The sequence below is a fragment of the Octopus bimaculoides genome, chromosome 4 (genome assembly GCF_046866305.1).
Source record: "Octopus bimaculoides isolate indiv1 chromosome 4, ASM4686630v1, whole genome shotgun sequence".
Classification (NCBI taxonomy): Eukaryota; Metazoa; Mollusca; class Cephalopoda; order Octopoda; family Octopodidae; genus Octopus; species Octopus bimaculoides.
Window position 1 is genome coordinate 115,921,641 of NC_142931.1, and position 14,564 is coordinate 115,936,204.

Below are 14,564 nucleotides of genomic sequence, written 5' to 3' on the forward strand. Positions count from 1 at the left end.
CAAGTGGAGGTAATCCCATTCTGTCAAACAACAAACATCCTAGATGTATTTACGTGGACAAATGGAGATATATAACACTGCATGGGCAATCCTTTTGTTTACAAAGATCACACAGCATATCAAGAAGCCTAGACATGCTTTTGCAGTAGACTGTAAGTTAATGATACTGTTAGCAAAGCAGTGTTTTATAATCAGTGATTGAAACATACCTGTTGATGAAGGACATACAAACTCTTTCACGCACTCTTGTCTGTCTGTCTCTATACATACATACATACATACATGTGTGTGTATATATATATATATATGTATATATATATATATATATATATATATATATATATATATATATATATATATATACACACATATATATATATAAAAGCACCCACTACACTGTCTGAGTAGTTGGCGTTAGGAAGGGCATCCAGCTGTAGAAACTCTGCCAAATCAGATTGGAGCCTGGTGTAGCCATCTGGTTTCACCAGTCCTCAGTCAAATCGTCCAACCCATGCTAGCATGGAAAGCGGACGTTAAATGATGATGATGATGATATATATCGAGAGAGAGACACGCATTCATATACACACATACATCCATCCAGCTTGAGTTTCTCTCTACCAAATTCATTCACAAAGTTTTGGTCAGCTTTAGATGATAGATGACACTTGCATAAGGTGCCTGGCAGGTAGAACTGAACCCGAAACCATGTAGTTACTAAGTGAACTTCTTAACCACCCAACCACCTATATATTATAATTTTCATCTTTTGTCAATTTTTCATTTCCTTATATTCATGCTCTATTTTCTTTTGGTATTTTCAGTTGTCTTTTCTAACTCATGCGTTGAAAAATCCAGATATCTTCTGCTTAGCTGATTATCCATATGAGCCAGTGATAACAGATGTTCTTAAAGCCGCTCCTGATGAAGATAACAAAGAAATTCTCACATGGTTTGTATAATTGTCTTTTGGTATTCTAATTGCAATCTGTTTCTATAAATTTTTTTTAACATAACTATGACTTTGATAAAAAAATTACTGCTTTGCTAATAGTTTATTCATTGTTAAAGCGTTTTTAGTATCCCTTAGAAATACAAGACTTTATATTTGTTTAAATATAAATTTTATTTGCAGGAAATCCAAAGACCTTGTCCAAGCTTTGCTTAGACTTTCAGATCTTGGTCATTACCCATTTGTAACAGATCTATTCAAATTTCCTGTCCAAAATTGTCCAGATATGTTGACTTTAGGATTGCTCCAAATTGATGTAAGTTGACTTCAAAAATAATTTAACTCTACTAGAAATCTAGTTTTTTTCACTTGGCCAATTTTGATTGGGCAGCTCTTCTGGCAGTTTATTTCATTTTTTTCTATTTTGGCATACTCGATCTTGGACTATTTAAGCTAATGTGTTCTTTTTTTTTGGCTGGTTCAGTGTGATTTTATGGTTTTGTTGTAATTTATAGCGATTTGCAGCCATATAGAATCTCCTTTACTGGTTCATAACACTGTATTTGTGGTTTGTAAATCTAAACTTACCAGCATATTCCTGGAAGGTGTTACAGGAGGGGATCTATGAATAATGTCTCTCTTGGAGGAAAATGCAGAGAACATTGTATTGATATAGAATCTGTATTAAGGAGGAATAATGCATGTTGGATGAAAAAAATTGCTAAATCTTAAGGGGATTTACAAAAAAAAAAAAAGTGGGGGATGGAGATTAACTTTGTAATTATGTTAGTGATTGTAAAACATTTGCAGTAATATTTAAATGCAAAATTTATTTCAGCTCACATGGAATATCTTGAAACAAGAACTTCTATCCAGTCTGATTCCAATTTTCCTAAATAACCACCCAAATTCAGCTATTGTTTTAAATTATGCATGGCATTATACTGTAAGTACTTGCATGTTTATATTTAATTTTGTTTATTTCCATATTTTTGTTAAAATAAAATATGCTTGGTTTCAGTTAATTTTGAAAATAATAAAGAATTTTAGTAAAATAACTCATTTAATATTAAACTGGTGTTTGGAACATAAATCAACATGAAATTTTGACAAAGTTTTAATTTGGATCACTTTAAAACAAAGTCTGTATCAGATTCTATCATAGAACTAGGGGTGATCTCGGGTAGATTGGTATTAAAAGCGTTTTGGACTTTTTATACTGAGGCTTGATGTATTGGGTTTATGAGAGAGATAAATGGTGGTTGGTGATGCCTGTTCTTTTTTCAACTGTGTGAGTATTATTGTAGCAGTTGAAACTGAAGAGAAAGCTGTGTTATAAACTGTTAAGATTTTAGTAACCCAGTGAAGTTACTCTCCCACCACCCCTTTCCATCTTTGCAAGTTGGGTATTGTGAAATAATCTGCTGGTAAGCGTATGCTTATAGCATCTAAATTGCTTTCGGTTTGAATGCTGAAGATCTGTCCTTGTCTTGACATTGTGCAATAGTTACGAGTGTCATTGTCATACAAGTGGTGTCATCTGTTTCCAATCTTCTGCAAGAATATATCCAACTATGCAAAAATATCATCCTACTTGGAAAGAAGCGATGTGTGGGTTGGTGACAGGAAGGCCATGCAGCCATGGGAAATCTGTCTCAACAAATTCCATATGACTCATGTCATAATGGAAAAAGTAGATGTTAAAGTGATAATACTGTTTTTCATTTTAATTTTTAAGGCATCTAGTTAAATATATATATATATATATATATATATATGGCCGTTGCCAGTACCGCCTGACTGGCCTTCGTGCGGGTGGCACGTAAAAGCACCCACTACACTCTCAGTGGTTGGCATTAGGAAGGGCATCCAGCTGCAGAAACTCTGCCACATCAGATTGGAGCCTGGTGTAGCCATCTGGTTTCAACAGTCCTCAGTCAAGTCGTCCAACCCATGCTAGCATGGAAAGCGGACGTTAAACGACGACGATGATGATGATATATATATATATATATATATATATATATATATATATATAGAAGTGCATGAAGTCATTGGAACTAAAGAAATCCTGAGAACTAAACTTGTGAATCTGTTGAACCCAGTTGTGGAAATGTAGTTACTAGATCCTTTAATTTTGGTACTTGTAAAATGTTTATATTAAAACTTCTATATATAATTTGTTTCAGAATCTTTCCACTAATATTCGCACATTAATAATGCACTCTATGGCTGATTGGTACATGAGGAGCGATTGTCAAGATCAGATTAGACTTGCTAGAATATTAGATGTTGCTCAAGATCTTAAGGTAAGCTTAAATCAAAAATTGTTTGTATTATGTAAGCATAAATATTTATCATGTGTAAGACATCTGACAGTAGAACAACGTAAATATAAACCATTGTTTCTGAAAGACTAACTTTAGGTGCTGTTTTTTTTTTTTGCTTGCATACTAATCCCAGTAAGTGTTAATACATCCAGTAGATGTTGTGACAAAGATAGCGATTTGAAATCAATTTCCATAATTATTGATTTCAAATTTTGGGACTATGCCAGCAACTTCCAGTCAGATAGATAGACTCCAGTGTTCAACTGGTACTTATTTTACTTTATTCCAAAAGAATAAAGGGCAAAGTCAACCTTGGTGGAATTTGAACTCAGAATGTAAAGATGGACAAAATGCTGCTCAGCATTTTGCCTGGTGTGCTAACAATTCTGCCAAGCTTGCCACCTTAATTCCCATAATAGTTGAAAATTTAATCTAGAGAGTAGACCTAATAGAAATAAATTAGACATCTCAGTATCTTTGTTTCACCTCATATCTAACATTCTCAACACCCTCATGTCTTCCATTGACATCCTCCCTCCCCTTCCCCCACTCACTATAACTACTACTACATACCTCTGACTGTGAACTCTCCTCTCCCACTTTGCCTCCCCACACATCTCCATTTTCCAATCTATCTACAGGTTTATTATGCTACTGGTTACTTTCTATCCTGTGCCACTGCTTATAACCTTTTCCTTTTTTGAGGTATTTCTTAGACCTTCCTACCCCATACTGATATTTACCATTGACCACACCCCCACCCTTATGACATTAACTACATTCCGCTCTCTAGCCATCTGTCACTTCTCTTATGAGCTTATCTACCCACCCATCTCAATCCTCAGATCATATTCTCTCTTATATCCATCTTGTACTATCAGATTATACTCTGACACCTTGTCACCAACATCTTTGTCATCTTTTTGGCTACTCTTACCCATTCTTGCTTCTTTCTTGGCAATCTCACTTGTGCTGATGTCATGATAAAAAGCACCCAATACCTTTTGTAAAGTGGTTGGTGTTAGGAAGGGAATCCACCTATAGGAGCTATCAAAATAGACATTAGAGCGTGTAGTCCTCCAGTTCATTGGATTCTGCCAAACTGTCCAGCTTGGAAGACAGATGTTAATTGATGATAGTATACATATGTGTTTTCCAGTGATTTCAGTTTACATTATTATCTGGTTTCACAACTGATCATGTTTGGTAAATTTACACTATCCTTCTTTTCTAACCATTTTCGGTGTTACCTTTTAAATAATCCCCACTCCCATTGCCTTTTAAGGGACATTCTTACATCTCTCTCGATCAGTTTCTAAGTTTCTACTGGTTTACAAACTTAAATAGTATTGATTAAATTGTCCTAATACTCATGTTAATTCTGTTAACTGTCCTTAATAATTGATATTAATGATTTTCATTTTTATTGTAGGCTCTGTCTATGCTGTTGAATGCAACACCATTTCCATTTGTAATTGACCTAGCATGTCTTGCTTCTCGTCGGGAATATCTAAAGCTTGATAAATGGCTCTCGGACAAAATAAGAGAACATAGAGTTAGTATAAAATTTCCAGCATTTAAAAATATTGTTAATAAAAACTATAAAAATAGATGTGAATCCAATTTTTTTAATGTATTATGTACAGATGCAAGCATTGCTTCTTGGTTAAGTTTGCTTTGGAGCCATGTACTGCTGTTTGATAGCACTGTGTGGTACTTTGGGACTACCTATGTCTTGAGTGAAATTTCGTTGATGGAAACTGCTTGGAGCTCTGTTTTGTGTGTGTGTGTGTGTGTGTATAAAAGCACATTACTCGATGGTTAGAGCATCAGGCTCACAATCATGAGGTAGTGGGTTCGATTCTCAGTCTGGGCTCTGTGTTGTGTTCTTGAGCAAGACCCTTTATTTCACATTGCTCCAGTTCACTCAGCTGCTGTGATGTCACTGGTGCTAAGCTGTATTTGCCTTTGCCTTTCCCTTGGATAACATTGGTGGCATGGAGCTAGGAGGCTGGTATGTATGGGTGACTGCTAGCCTTCTATAAACAACCTTGCCCAGACTTGTTCTTCAGAGGGGAACTTTCTGGGCACATCCTATGGTCATTCATGACTAAAGGGAGTCTTTACCCTTATATAGATATATATATATATCAGTGGTGACTGTGGCACTCGGGCTGTTCGGTCTTAGCCCAAGTATAAATTTAGTAAAGTGAACATGTATTTGCAAACTGATTTAATTTCTACCAATACTGACTTCAAATATGTAATTGCAGCCAATAACTCTGGCTCCTTTTATTGAGCCTGGTTGCATTTAATTTATTTTTGTTCAGCATCTGGTGGTGTCTTAGAAGTACCCTGTGGCAAAAAAATATCATTCGTTAGCAGACATTCTCTCGACATCGTTCACCCATGCTTGATTCGGGCTCAGAAGTTAGCCTGAATTGTTATCTATAATCGTAAAAATTAAAAGTAATTCAAATCCAATGTTTTCTTGAAACAATAAATTTCTATAGAGATTAGTATTTAAATTCCAATCTATGAAAAGTTCCCATTCTACAATATTCTTACAGGAACAAAACTTTATCTAGCAACTCGGGCTTATATGAACACGCCTAGTAGGTGTAAAAGACTGTCATCTGTGCTCTTGATAAAAGATGCCAGTTAGATCACTGATATTTATTATGCACTCAGCTGTCATTATTTGATTGCTGTTATTCTGTGTATCTGTGTGCAAAGATCAGTTGTGTTTTGCAGGGTTGCTTTATTTTAACCTTTAACTTAGAAATGGAGAAAGACATAGTGCTAAATATAAAAAGTAAGCCATTTGGGACTAGAAATTTTGCGGAAAAACATAAAATTCTTCAAGCAGGCATGTCTTAAGCAAAATCTGTGAGCCTGAGTGACGCTGATGTGTGTGTGTGTATATATATATATATATATATATATATATATATAATAATAATAATATTAGGGACAAAATCCAAAATTACAGGTAAAAACTCAATTCAAATCAATTTATAAAAAATTAAAATTAAATTGAGCTTTATAGATTATAATATATAAAAATATATAGTTTTAGGGAAAAGAACCAAGTTTCAAGAACTCATCGATGAAAATCCACTATCACATATAGAAAAATTAATAATTAAAAGCACAATAAATGAGTATAATATAAAACAAAGTAAATATCATAATATAAAGATATTGTGCTTTTAATTATTAATTTTTCTATATGTGATAGTGGATTTTCATCGATGAGTTCTTGAAACTTGGTTCTTTTCCCTAAAACTATATGTGTGTGTGTGTGTGTGTGTGTGTGTGTGTATATATACGTATGTATATATATACGTATGTATATATATACGTATGTATATATATACGTATGTATATATATACGTATGTATATATATACGTATGTATATATATACGTATGTATATATATACGTATGTATATGTATACGTATGTATATGTATACGTATGTATATGTATACGTATGTATATGTATACGTATGTATATGTATACGTATGTATATGTATACGTATGTATATGTATACGTATGTATATGTATACGTATGTATATGTATACGTATGTATATGTATACGTATGTATATGTATACGTATGTATATATACGTATGTATATGTATACGTATGTATATATACGTATGTATATATACGTATGTATGTATATATACGTATGTATGTATATATACGTATGTATGTATATATACGTATGTATGTATATATACGTATGTATGTATATATACGTATGTATGTATATATACGTATGTATGTATATATACGTATGTATGTATATATACGTATGTATGTATATATACGTATGTATGTATATATACGTATGTATGTATATATACGTATGTATGTATATATACGTATGTATGTATATATACGTATGTATGTATATATACGTATGTATGTATATATACGTATGTATGTATATATACGTATGTATGTATATATACGTATGTATGTATATGTACGTATGTATGTATATATACGTATGTATGTATATATACGTATGTATGTATATGTACGTATGTATATATGTACGTGTGTATACGTACGTGTGTATACGTACGTGTGTATACGTACGTGTGTATACGTACGTGTGTATACGTACGTGTGTATACGTACGTGTGTATACGTACGTGTGTATACGTACGTGTGTATATACGTACGTGTGTATATACGTACGTGTGTATATACGTACGTGTGTATATACGTACGTGTGTATATACGTACGTGTGTATATACGTACGTGTGTATATACGTACGTGTGTATATACGTACGTGTGTATGTGTGTACGTGTGTATGTGTGTGTGTGTATATGTGTGTGTGTGTATATGTCTGTATATGTCTGTGTGTGTATGTATGTATGTGTGTATATATATGTGTGTGTGTATATATATGTGTGTATATATATATAAATAAAATTAGAAAGTTGCCACAAATACAGATCTCAAAAATAATCACAGTGGTGGATTTGATTCACTAAAACCCTTGCAAGCAGTGCTCCAGCATGGTTACAGTCTTATAACTGGTGACAGCAAATGATTGTGTGTAAGTATATTTGTGTTAGTGTGTGTGTGTGTGTGTGTGTATACATGCATAAGGAAAACCAGTATGACAAGTTTTTCTCCACTTTAAATGTACTAATATTAATTAGTTGCTTAAGAATTTGCTTTCCAGAGGTACCTGACTTGCTCTTCTCCTCTGTGATACTTTTAATTTAATTTTGTAGGAGCCATTTGTTCAAGCTTGTGTAAACTTTCTGAAACGCCGTTTCCCAGCTGTGACAAGTGGTGCAGTTAAAGAAGAACATCAAACAAAGAACAGACTGCCAACAGAGACTGTGCAAACTATGTTATCTTGTTTACAAAACTATGCAAAGTAAGCTACCTTGTATATTTGTTTAAGCTAGCTCTAAGTGATGTTTTATATATATATAGATATATATATATATATATATAGAGAGAGAGAGAGAGAGCTATGTGTATTTTTAAAGTTTTCCTTAGAATTTTTGAGCTTGGATAAGTAAAACATTAAAATGGTACACGACAAATTCTTACATGGTAACAATATGAATTATTGGTTGCTATCTTAGCATGTTTGCCATTTTTCATTAACGTCTGTTGTCCATACTGGCATGGGTTGGACTGTGTGACTAGAGCTGGCGGGGGTGTATGATTGTAGTTTATTGTTTCACATGAAATTCTGCTTCAGGAAATAGTTTTAATACTCAATTGCTGATATATACATTTTATATTTTGAAACTTTCAGCCAAGTCACATCACATGAATTATCTGAAGCCATCTTAACTATAGCTGCTAATGCTAATCAAATATTGAATAAACAACGGCAAATACCGCCTGGAGCTGTTGGAGCCAAACTTAATCAATCTGCTATTAATCCTGCTCAACCAAGTCCAGTTATTGTGAATGTAAGTTGTATTTTTTTTTTTTTAGGAATTATGTTTTCTTTACTACATAAGCACAAGTATTGTAGCTGAATCTGCTGTTTTGTAACTGAAATTTTTGAAAAACTACAATATCACCTGGTGTTACTGTGCACTCTTGAGTTCAAATCCTGCTGAGGTCCTTTTTGAGTTTAAATCCTGTCATGGCCTATTTGGGTGGTAGGTTTAATTTGTGTTATATATATATACATCATTTTATATTTCTTATGCTGTTGGATTAAAATTTTAATAGGACAAAGATATGTCTAGGATAATTTTGTTTTGTTTTGAAGATTTGAAACAAATAATAAAAAGATTCTCTTGATGCATGTTACTTTCATTATTCTAAACAGTTTTTATAAGTTTTTCTTTACCATGTTACTTTGCCAAAGGTTTGTTTCACAAATAGGAATGCAACCGGGGAAAAATATATTTTAGAAATCTGTCTGGTATCAATCCGGTCATTTGTTCACATCATGATTTTCTGTTTTAATTTTTGAAATCACAAAAACTAATGTCTTGTCTATTATATCAATGTGCTGACAATTAATTCCTGTGGTTAATAAAAACAAAAACTTTCATGTTTGGAAAGGAGATAGTAAAAGAAATTCAAACAAATGCTACTGGCCTCTGCACCCACTCACTTATGAAGGAAGGCTATTGGTGCATGCACACACTGCAAGTATTCATATGTATGTGTATACTCTTTACTCTTTTACTTGTTTCAGTCATTTGACTGCGGCCATGCTGCAGCACCACCTTTTAGTCGAGCAAATCGACCCCAGGACTTATTCTTTGTAAGCCTGGTACTTATTCTATCGGTCTCTTTTGCCGAACTGCTAAGTTACGGGGACGTAAACACACCAGCATCGGTTGTCAAGCGATGTTGGGGGGACGAACACAAACACACACACACACACACACATATATATATATACGACGGGCTTCTTTTCAGTTTCTGTCTACCAAATCCACTCACAAAGCTTTGGTCGACCCAAGGCTATAGTAGAAGACACTTGCCCAAGGTGCCACACAGTGGGACTGAACCCGGAACCGTGTGGTTAGTAAGCAAGCTACTTAGCACACAGCCACTCCTTGCAAATGTCTGTAGTGTTAGTTTGACTCTCATTATTTAGTGATGATTTAACACCTGCATCTTAGGGTATGTCACTTGTGAACATTGCTCCAATCTACTCAGCTACAGAAATGAGTTTCAGCAATAGCTAGATTAATCCTAGTGGGGGTGTGTAGCTTAGTGGTTAGGGTATTTGGCCCATGATTGTCATGTTGTGAATCTGATTGCCAGCAGTACATTGTGTCCTTGAGCAGGACACTTTCATGTTGCTCCAGTCCACTCAACTGGCAAAAATGAGTTGTACCTGTAAATCAAAGGTCCAGCCTTGTCACATTTTGTGTCATTCATTTCACAAGCAGGCTGTTTTGTTGATTGGATCAATTGGAACACTTGTCTTCATAACCAACGGAGTGACAGTTCTAGGAAATTAATCTTGTGATGGACTGATGACCTGTCCAAGATGGGTTGTTGTAATCTTAGTTGTGTAAACACATGGAAACCAAGTTAACCTCCAACCTAATGGGTTCTAGGGTTTATGGTGGACTTAAGTCTGTCAATATTGGAAATATGAAAGGCCATGTTTGAATGTGAATTTGGAACTGAGGAACTAAATAATGTCATTGATTATGTTTTTATTGTTACCTTCAATTTTTTTTCTTTTTTCTTTTTTTGTATATAAAAATTTTTGTATATAGTAATTCTGCAAGAACACCCTGATTTTCGAAAGCTGTCTCTGTTTCTTGTTGCAAGATTGTTTGTATATGTCTGCATCTCCCACATATACAGTAATTTTGCATTTATCATCATGCAAACTTTAGGTATCAAAGCAGCTTACACACTTTCTTTTCTAGATGGCTCCCCTTCCTAACATGAATGCTTTGGATATGGGTACCCCGGCAGTGAGTGGAACGTTCCCACAAAGTTTGGCTACCCTGAGTTCTGCTGCTGCAGCTGCTGTAGCTACTGGTGCACCTGGTTCACCTGCAAAAGGATTTCCTGGAATAAACCAAGTCCCAGCTGGTTATGGGTCTATTCAGAATTTAACTACACAATTACAAAGTAATTTTTTCTTTTAATGATTTTTATCTTTCAGAAGTTTGCTTAGTTTATTTGGTGCTTTTTAAAAAATATTCTTTGAAATTGTCTTTTTCTTTACTGGTAGTTTGATTGGGAGTGGGCTGAAGGAAAGAGAGTATAAAGATTTAAAGATTCCCAAACTTTGTAGTACTGAAGATTAAAAAAATTTTTTTTTTTAGTTATTCTAAAACAATGGTTCTCAACTGAGGCCCATATGACCCCAGGTGGTCCAGGTAAGATTTTGGGGTGGGGTGGGGGGCACACAAGCAAAATAGTAAATTGGGGATCCACACAGAAGTATTTCAAGGGTCCATGACAAAATTTTGATTTAGATGTATTTATTACAAGAAACCTTTTACATAGTTCAACCTACAGAAATTATTGTGTGAAAAACTAAACAGGAATTTTGAAAGTACCTATAAAACTAGCTTTTCAACTCCAAACGGCTATGGGGTCCATCAGTAAAATAGTAATCAAGGGGGTACATAGGTAAAAAAATGGTCGATTAAATCAAGGCATATCTACTAAATACTAGATTAAGTATTTTAATAGTATTTTGTTTCTAGAAATAAATCTTGCAAAAATGGTGTCCATTTACTTTTGAGATGTGTGTGTGTATATATATAGTGAGAATTTACAAAAAAAAACAAAGGACAAAGACGTGTGTGTAAACAACAAATAGATCTGTTAGTTTAACGCTCAGGAAGTGAGAAAGTATTTTACATTTCAAGCCTTCGCTCTTTGACAGAAAGGAACACACAAATAAACAGGGAGAGAAAATAAAAAAGGTTTAGTGGCTAGCGATCTATCATGGCAAAATATATATATATATATATATATATATATATATATATTTGTATGTGGTCTTGTCTTGATATCAGATGAGGATTACAAATGAGCATCACTGCCATTTACAATCATGGGGAAATATTACCTTGCTTGGAAACAGGAAGGATATGCAACCATAAAAATTATCTGCCTTTACAAATTCTGTCTGACCCTTGCAAGCATGGAAAGAGAGATGGTAATCATTGATGATAATGATGATGAATGTACAGCAGTATTTTGCTTTTGTGCTGTGTTCCTCGCAGTTTTAGTCTTTTGAATTAATATATATGATATTGATATTCACTGCCATTTGTTTTTAACATCCACTTTTCAATGCTTGCATGGGTTGGACAGAATTTGTTGAGGTAGATTTTCTGTGGTTGGATGCCCTTGTCACCAACCCTCACCTGTTTCCAAGCAAAGTAATATTTCTCCATGGCCAGACATATTTTCATGGAAGATTGGAAATGAATGACACTGCATGTGTGATAGCACTTAACTATCTTGTGAAATCAAGTAATATCCATGTACACGTGTGCACATACACACGTAGACACCTTTCATCTTGTTTCAGCCATGCTGGGGCACCTCCTTGAAGAGTTTTTGTAAATGAATTGTCTCCAGTACTTATTTCTTGTTAAGCTTGGTACTTATTCTGTCAGTATCTTTTGCCGAACTGCTAAGTTAAGGGGATGTAAACACACCAGCACCAGTTGTCTGGTGGTGGTGGTGGACAATCACTAACATAAAGACACACACATATATAGATATATATAAGACGGGCTACTTTCAGTTTCTATCTACCAAATCCACTGAGAAGGCTTTGGTCAGCCTAAGGCTATAGAAGACACTTGTCTAAGTGCCATGCAGTGGGACTGGACCTGAAACATGCCATGAAGCAAACTTCTCACCACACAACCATTATACTTAGATTCTTATTAAAATCATTTTATATTTCTAATGATACTACCTGATTGGAACCTTGGCAATCTTTGTGCCATAATGTCCATCTAGCTAGATTACGAAAGTTGCCAAAAAAAAAAAAAATTTTTTTTTTTTTAGTCTGTTTTAGAGTTTAGTGTATTATATCAGCTAAAACTGATTTATAATTGGATATCTTCCTATAAAAAAGGACATTTTTTATGGTTTGTGAGTTTATTTCTAAACGAATGTTGCAGCAACGTCATTTCTAATATAGTTTACATCCTTGATTTTCAATATTTCAAATATTATTTTTGAAACTTTTTCTTAGATTTAAACTTACAAGCTCCATTGATGACTAGCCGAAATGCTGTCTATTCTCTTGGATCACTGGGTGCACAAGCGACTCTAAAACAACAACCACCATCAAATATAGATAATAAAATGGGTATGACTTGTTTTTTTATTTTACTCTTTTAACCCTTTTGATATATTTCTGTTGAAATTACACTACTTTAAAAAAAAAAATTTTTAATAGTTTCAGCTTAGAGCTGTGAATGAATTAAAAAAAAAAAAAAAAACTTGGTCACTATTAAGCTCCTGTTTGAAACAAATTCCTATGAAATTTAATGAGAAGTTTTAATTTAGATTGCTTTAACCCTTTTGTTGATATATTTTTAATTGAAATTGCACTTCCTTTGTTTCAATTTTGAAAGTAATGAAGAATTTAATAGTAAGATGATTGGGTGCTTAAGGTACATGAGCTGGCAGACACATTAGCATGCCAGGCAAAATGCTTTGCAGTTTTTTTGTTTTTTTTTGGCTCTTTGTGTTCTGAGTTCAAGTGCTAGTGAGATTGACTTTTCATCCCTTCAGGGTTAAAATAAGCATCGATTGAGCGTTGGGGTTGATGTAATCAACTTGCTTCCCCTCTAAAATTGCTAACCTTATGCTGAAATTTGAAATCGTTATTAATCTGCTGTGGAAGGTTTTAATTTAGGTCACAGGACTAGTGGAGTCTCAGGTGGGTTGGTATCAAAAGTTGTATTTTTTTTTTAAAGAATTTTTTTTTTCTTCCATATTTGTTGTGCTAATCTTTGTGTGCTAAGTTGATTTTTTTTTTTCTTCTTTTCTCCTGTTCATAGGCGAACTCAACATATTTCCTGAGAGTAGTCAACAATTCAGTAAAGATGTTGAAGATGAAGCGAATTCCTATTTTCAGAAGATTTACAATCAACCACCCCATCAAGCCTTGTCTATCGACGAAGTGCTTGAGATGTTAAAAAGATTCAGGGAGTCCCAAAATAAAAGAGAGCGGGTAAAGTATTTGTATATAAGATAATTATTATTAGTGATGCAAACTGCAGTAATATTTTCCATTCTAGTTTCCTGGTGTCCTCCAATATATATGCCATCCTGATATAACTTACATTTTAAGTGTGCAGATTTTCATGAGCAAATCCTGTCACAATAGTTAGCAAAGTTGGATAAAGTAACAAGTAGTAGCCAAAGTCTTCTGTACAATACTGCACAATTGTTATTTGTTAATGTTAGGCCAATGTCTGTAACGTTAGCCTAACTTATATTTTAATCAGTGCCTCCGATCCAGACAAATTTCTTCTTTACAATTTCTTGTGTACTCTTGGGGAGGTGTACACTTTTCTTATCTGAATAAAATGCTCAGAAGTTGTAGGTCAGCCTTTACTTGATTTCATAATTATAAATTTTATCCTTCTGACTAATTTCCATGAAATCTCATGTGTGACATTTGTATGCTTTGTCTGTGATAGATTCATTAAAATTGCTGTCTTATTGACCCATTCCTATTTTTAGTTTGTTTGTTTTTTTTTTTAACTTTAAATACTTAGTTATGTATTTCACTTGATGTTATGTATTAAATACT

The 14,564-nt window shown here is 33.9% G+C and overlaps 1 protein-coding gene across 5 annotated transcripts in view; it reads left to right on the plus strand.

The window, feature by feature from the left end:
• Positions 1-14,564, plus strand: part of LOC106872123 (CCR4-NOT transcription complex subunit 1-like) — a 64,757-nt gene that overhangs the window by 16,167 nt on the left and 34,026 nt on the right. For all 5 annotated transcript variants that reach the window (XM_089351192.1, XM_089351193.1, XM_089351195.1 and 2 more), the window contains 10 exons: positions 825-952; positions 1,136-1,268; positions 1,791-1,898; positions 3,142-3,261; positions 4,715-4,837; positions 8,047-8,195; positions 8,586-8,745; positions 10,687-10,894; positions 12,993-13,109; positions 13,807-13,979. In XM_089351192.1, coding sequence (XP_089207318.1) covers positions 825-952; positions 1,136-1,268; positions 1,791-1,898; positions 3,142-3,261; positions 4,715-4,837; positions 8,047-8,195; positions 8,586-8,745; positions 10,687-10,894; positions 12,993-13,109; positions 13,807-13,979 — 1,419 coding nt within the window. The remainder of the gene's footprint in view (positions 1-824; positions 953-1,135; positions 1,269-1,790; positions 1,899-3,141; positions 3,262-4,714; positions 4,838-8,046; positions 8,196-8,585; positions 8,746-10,686; positions 10,895-12,992; positions 13,110-13,806; positions 13,980-14,564) is intronic.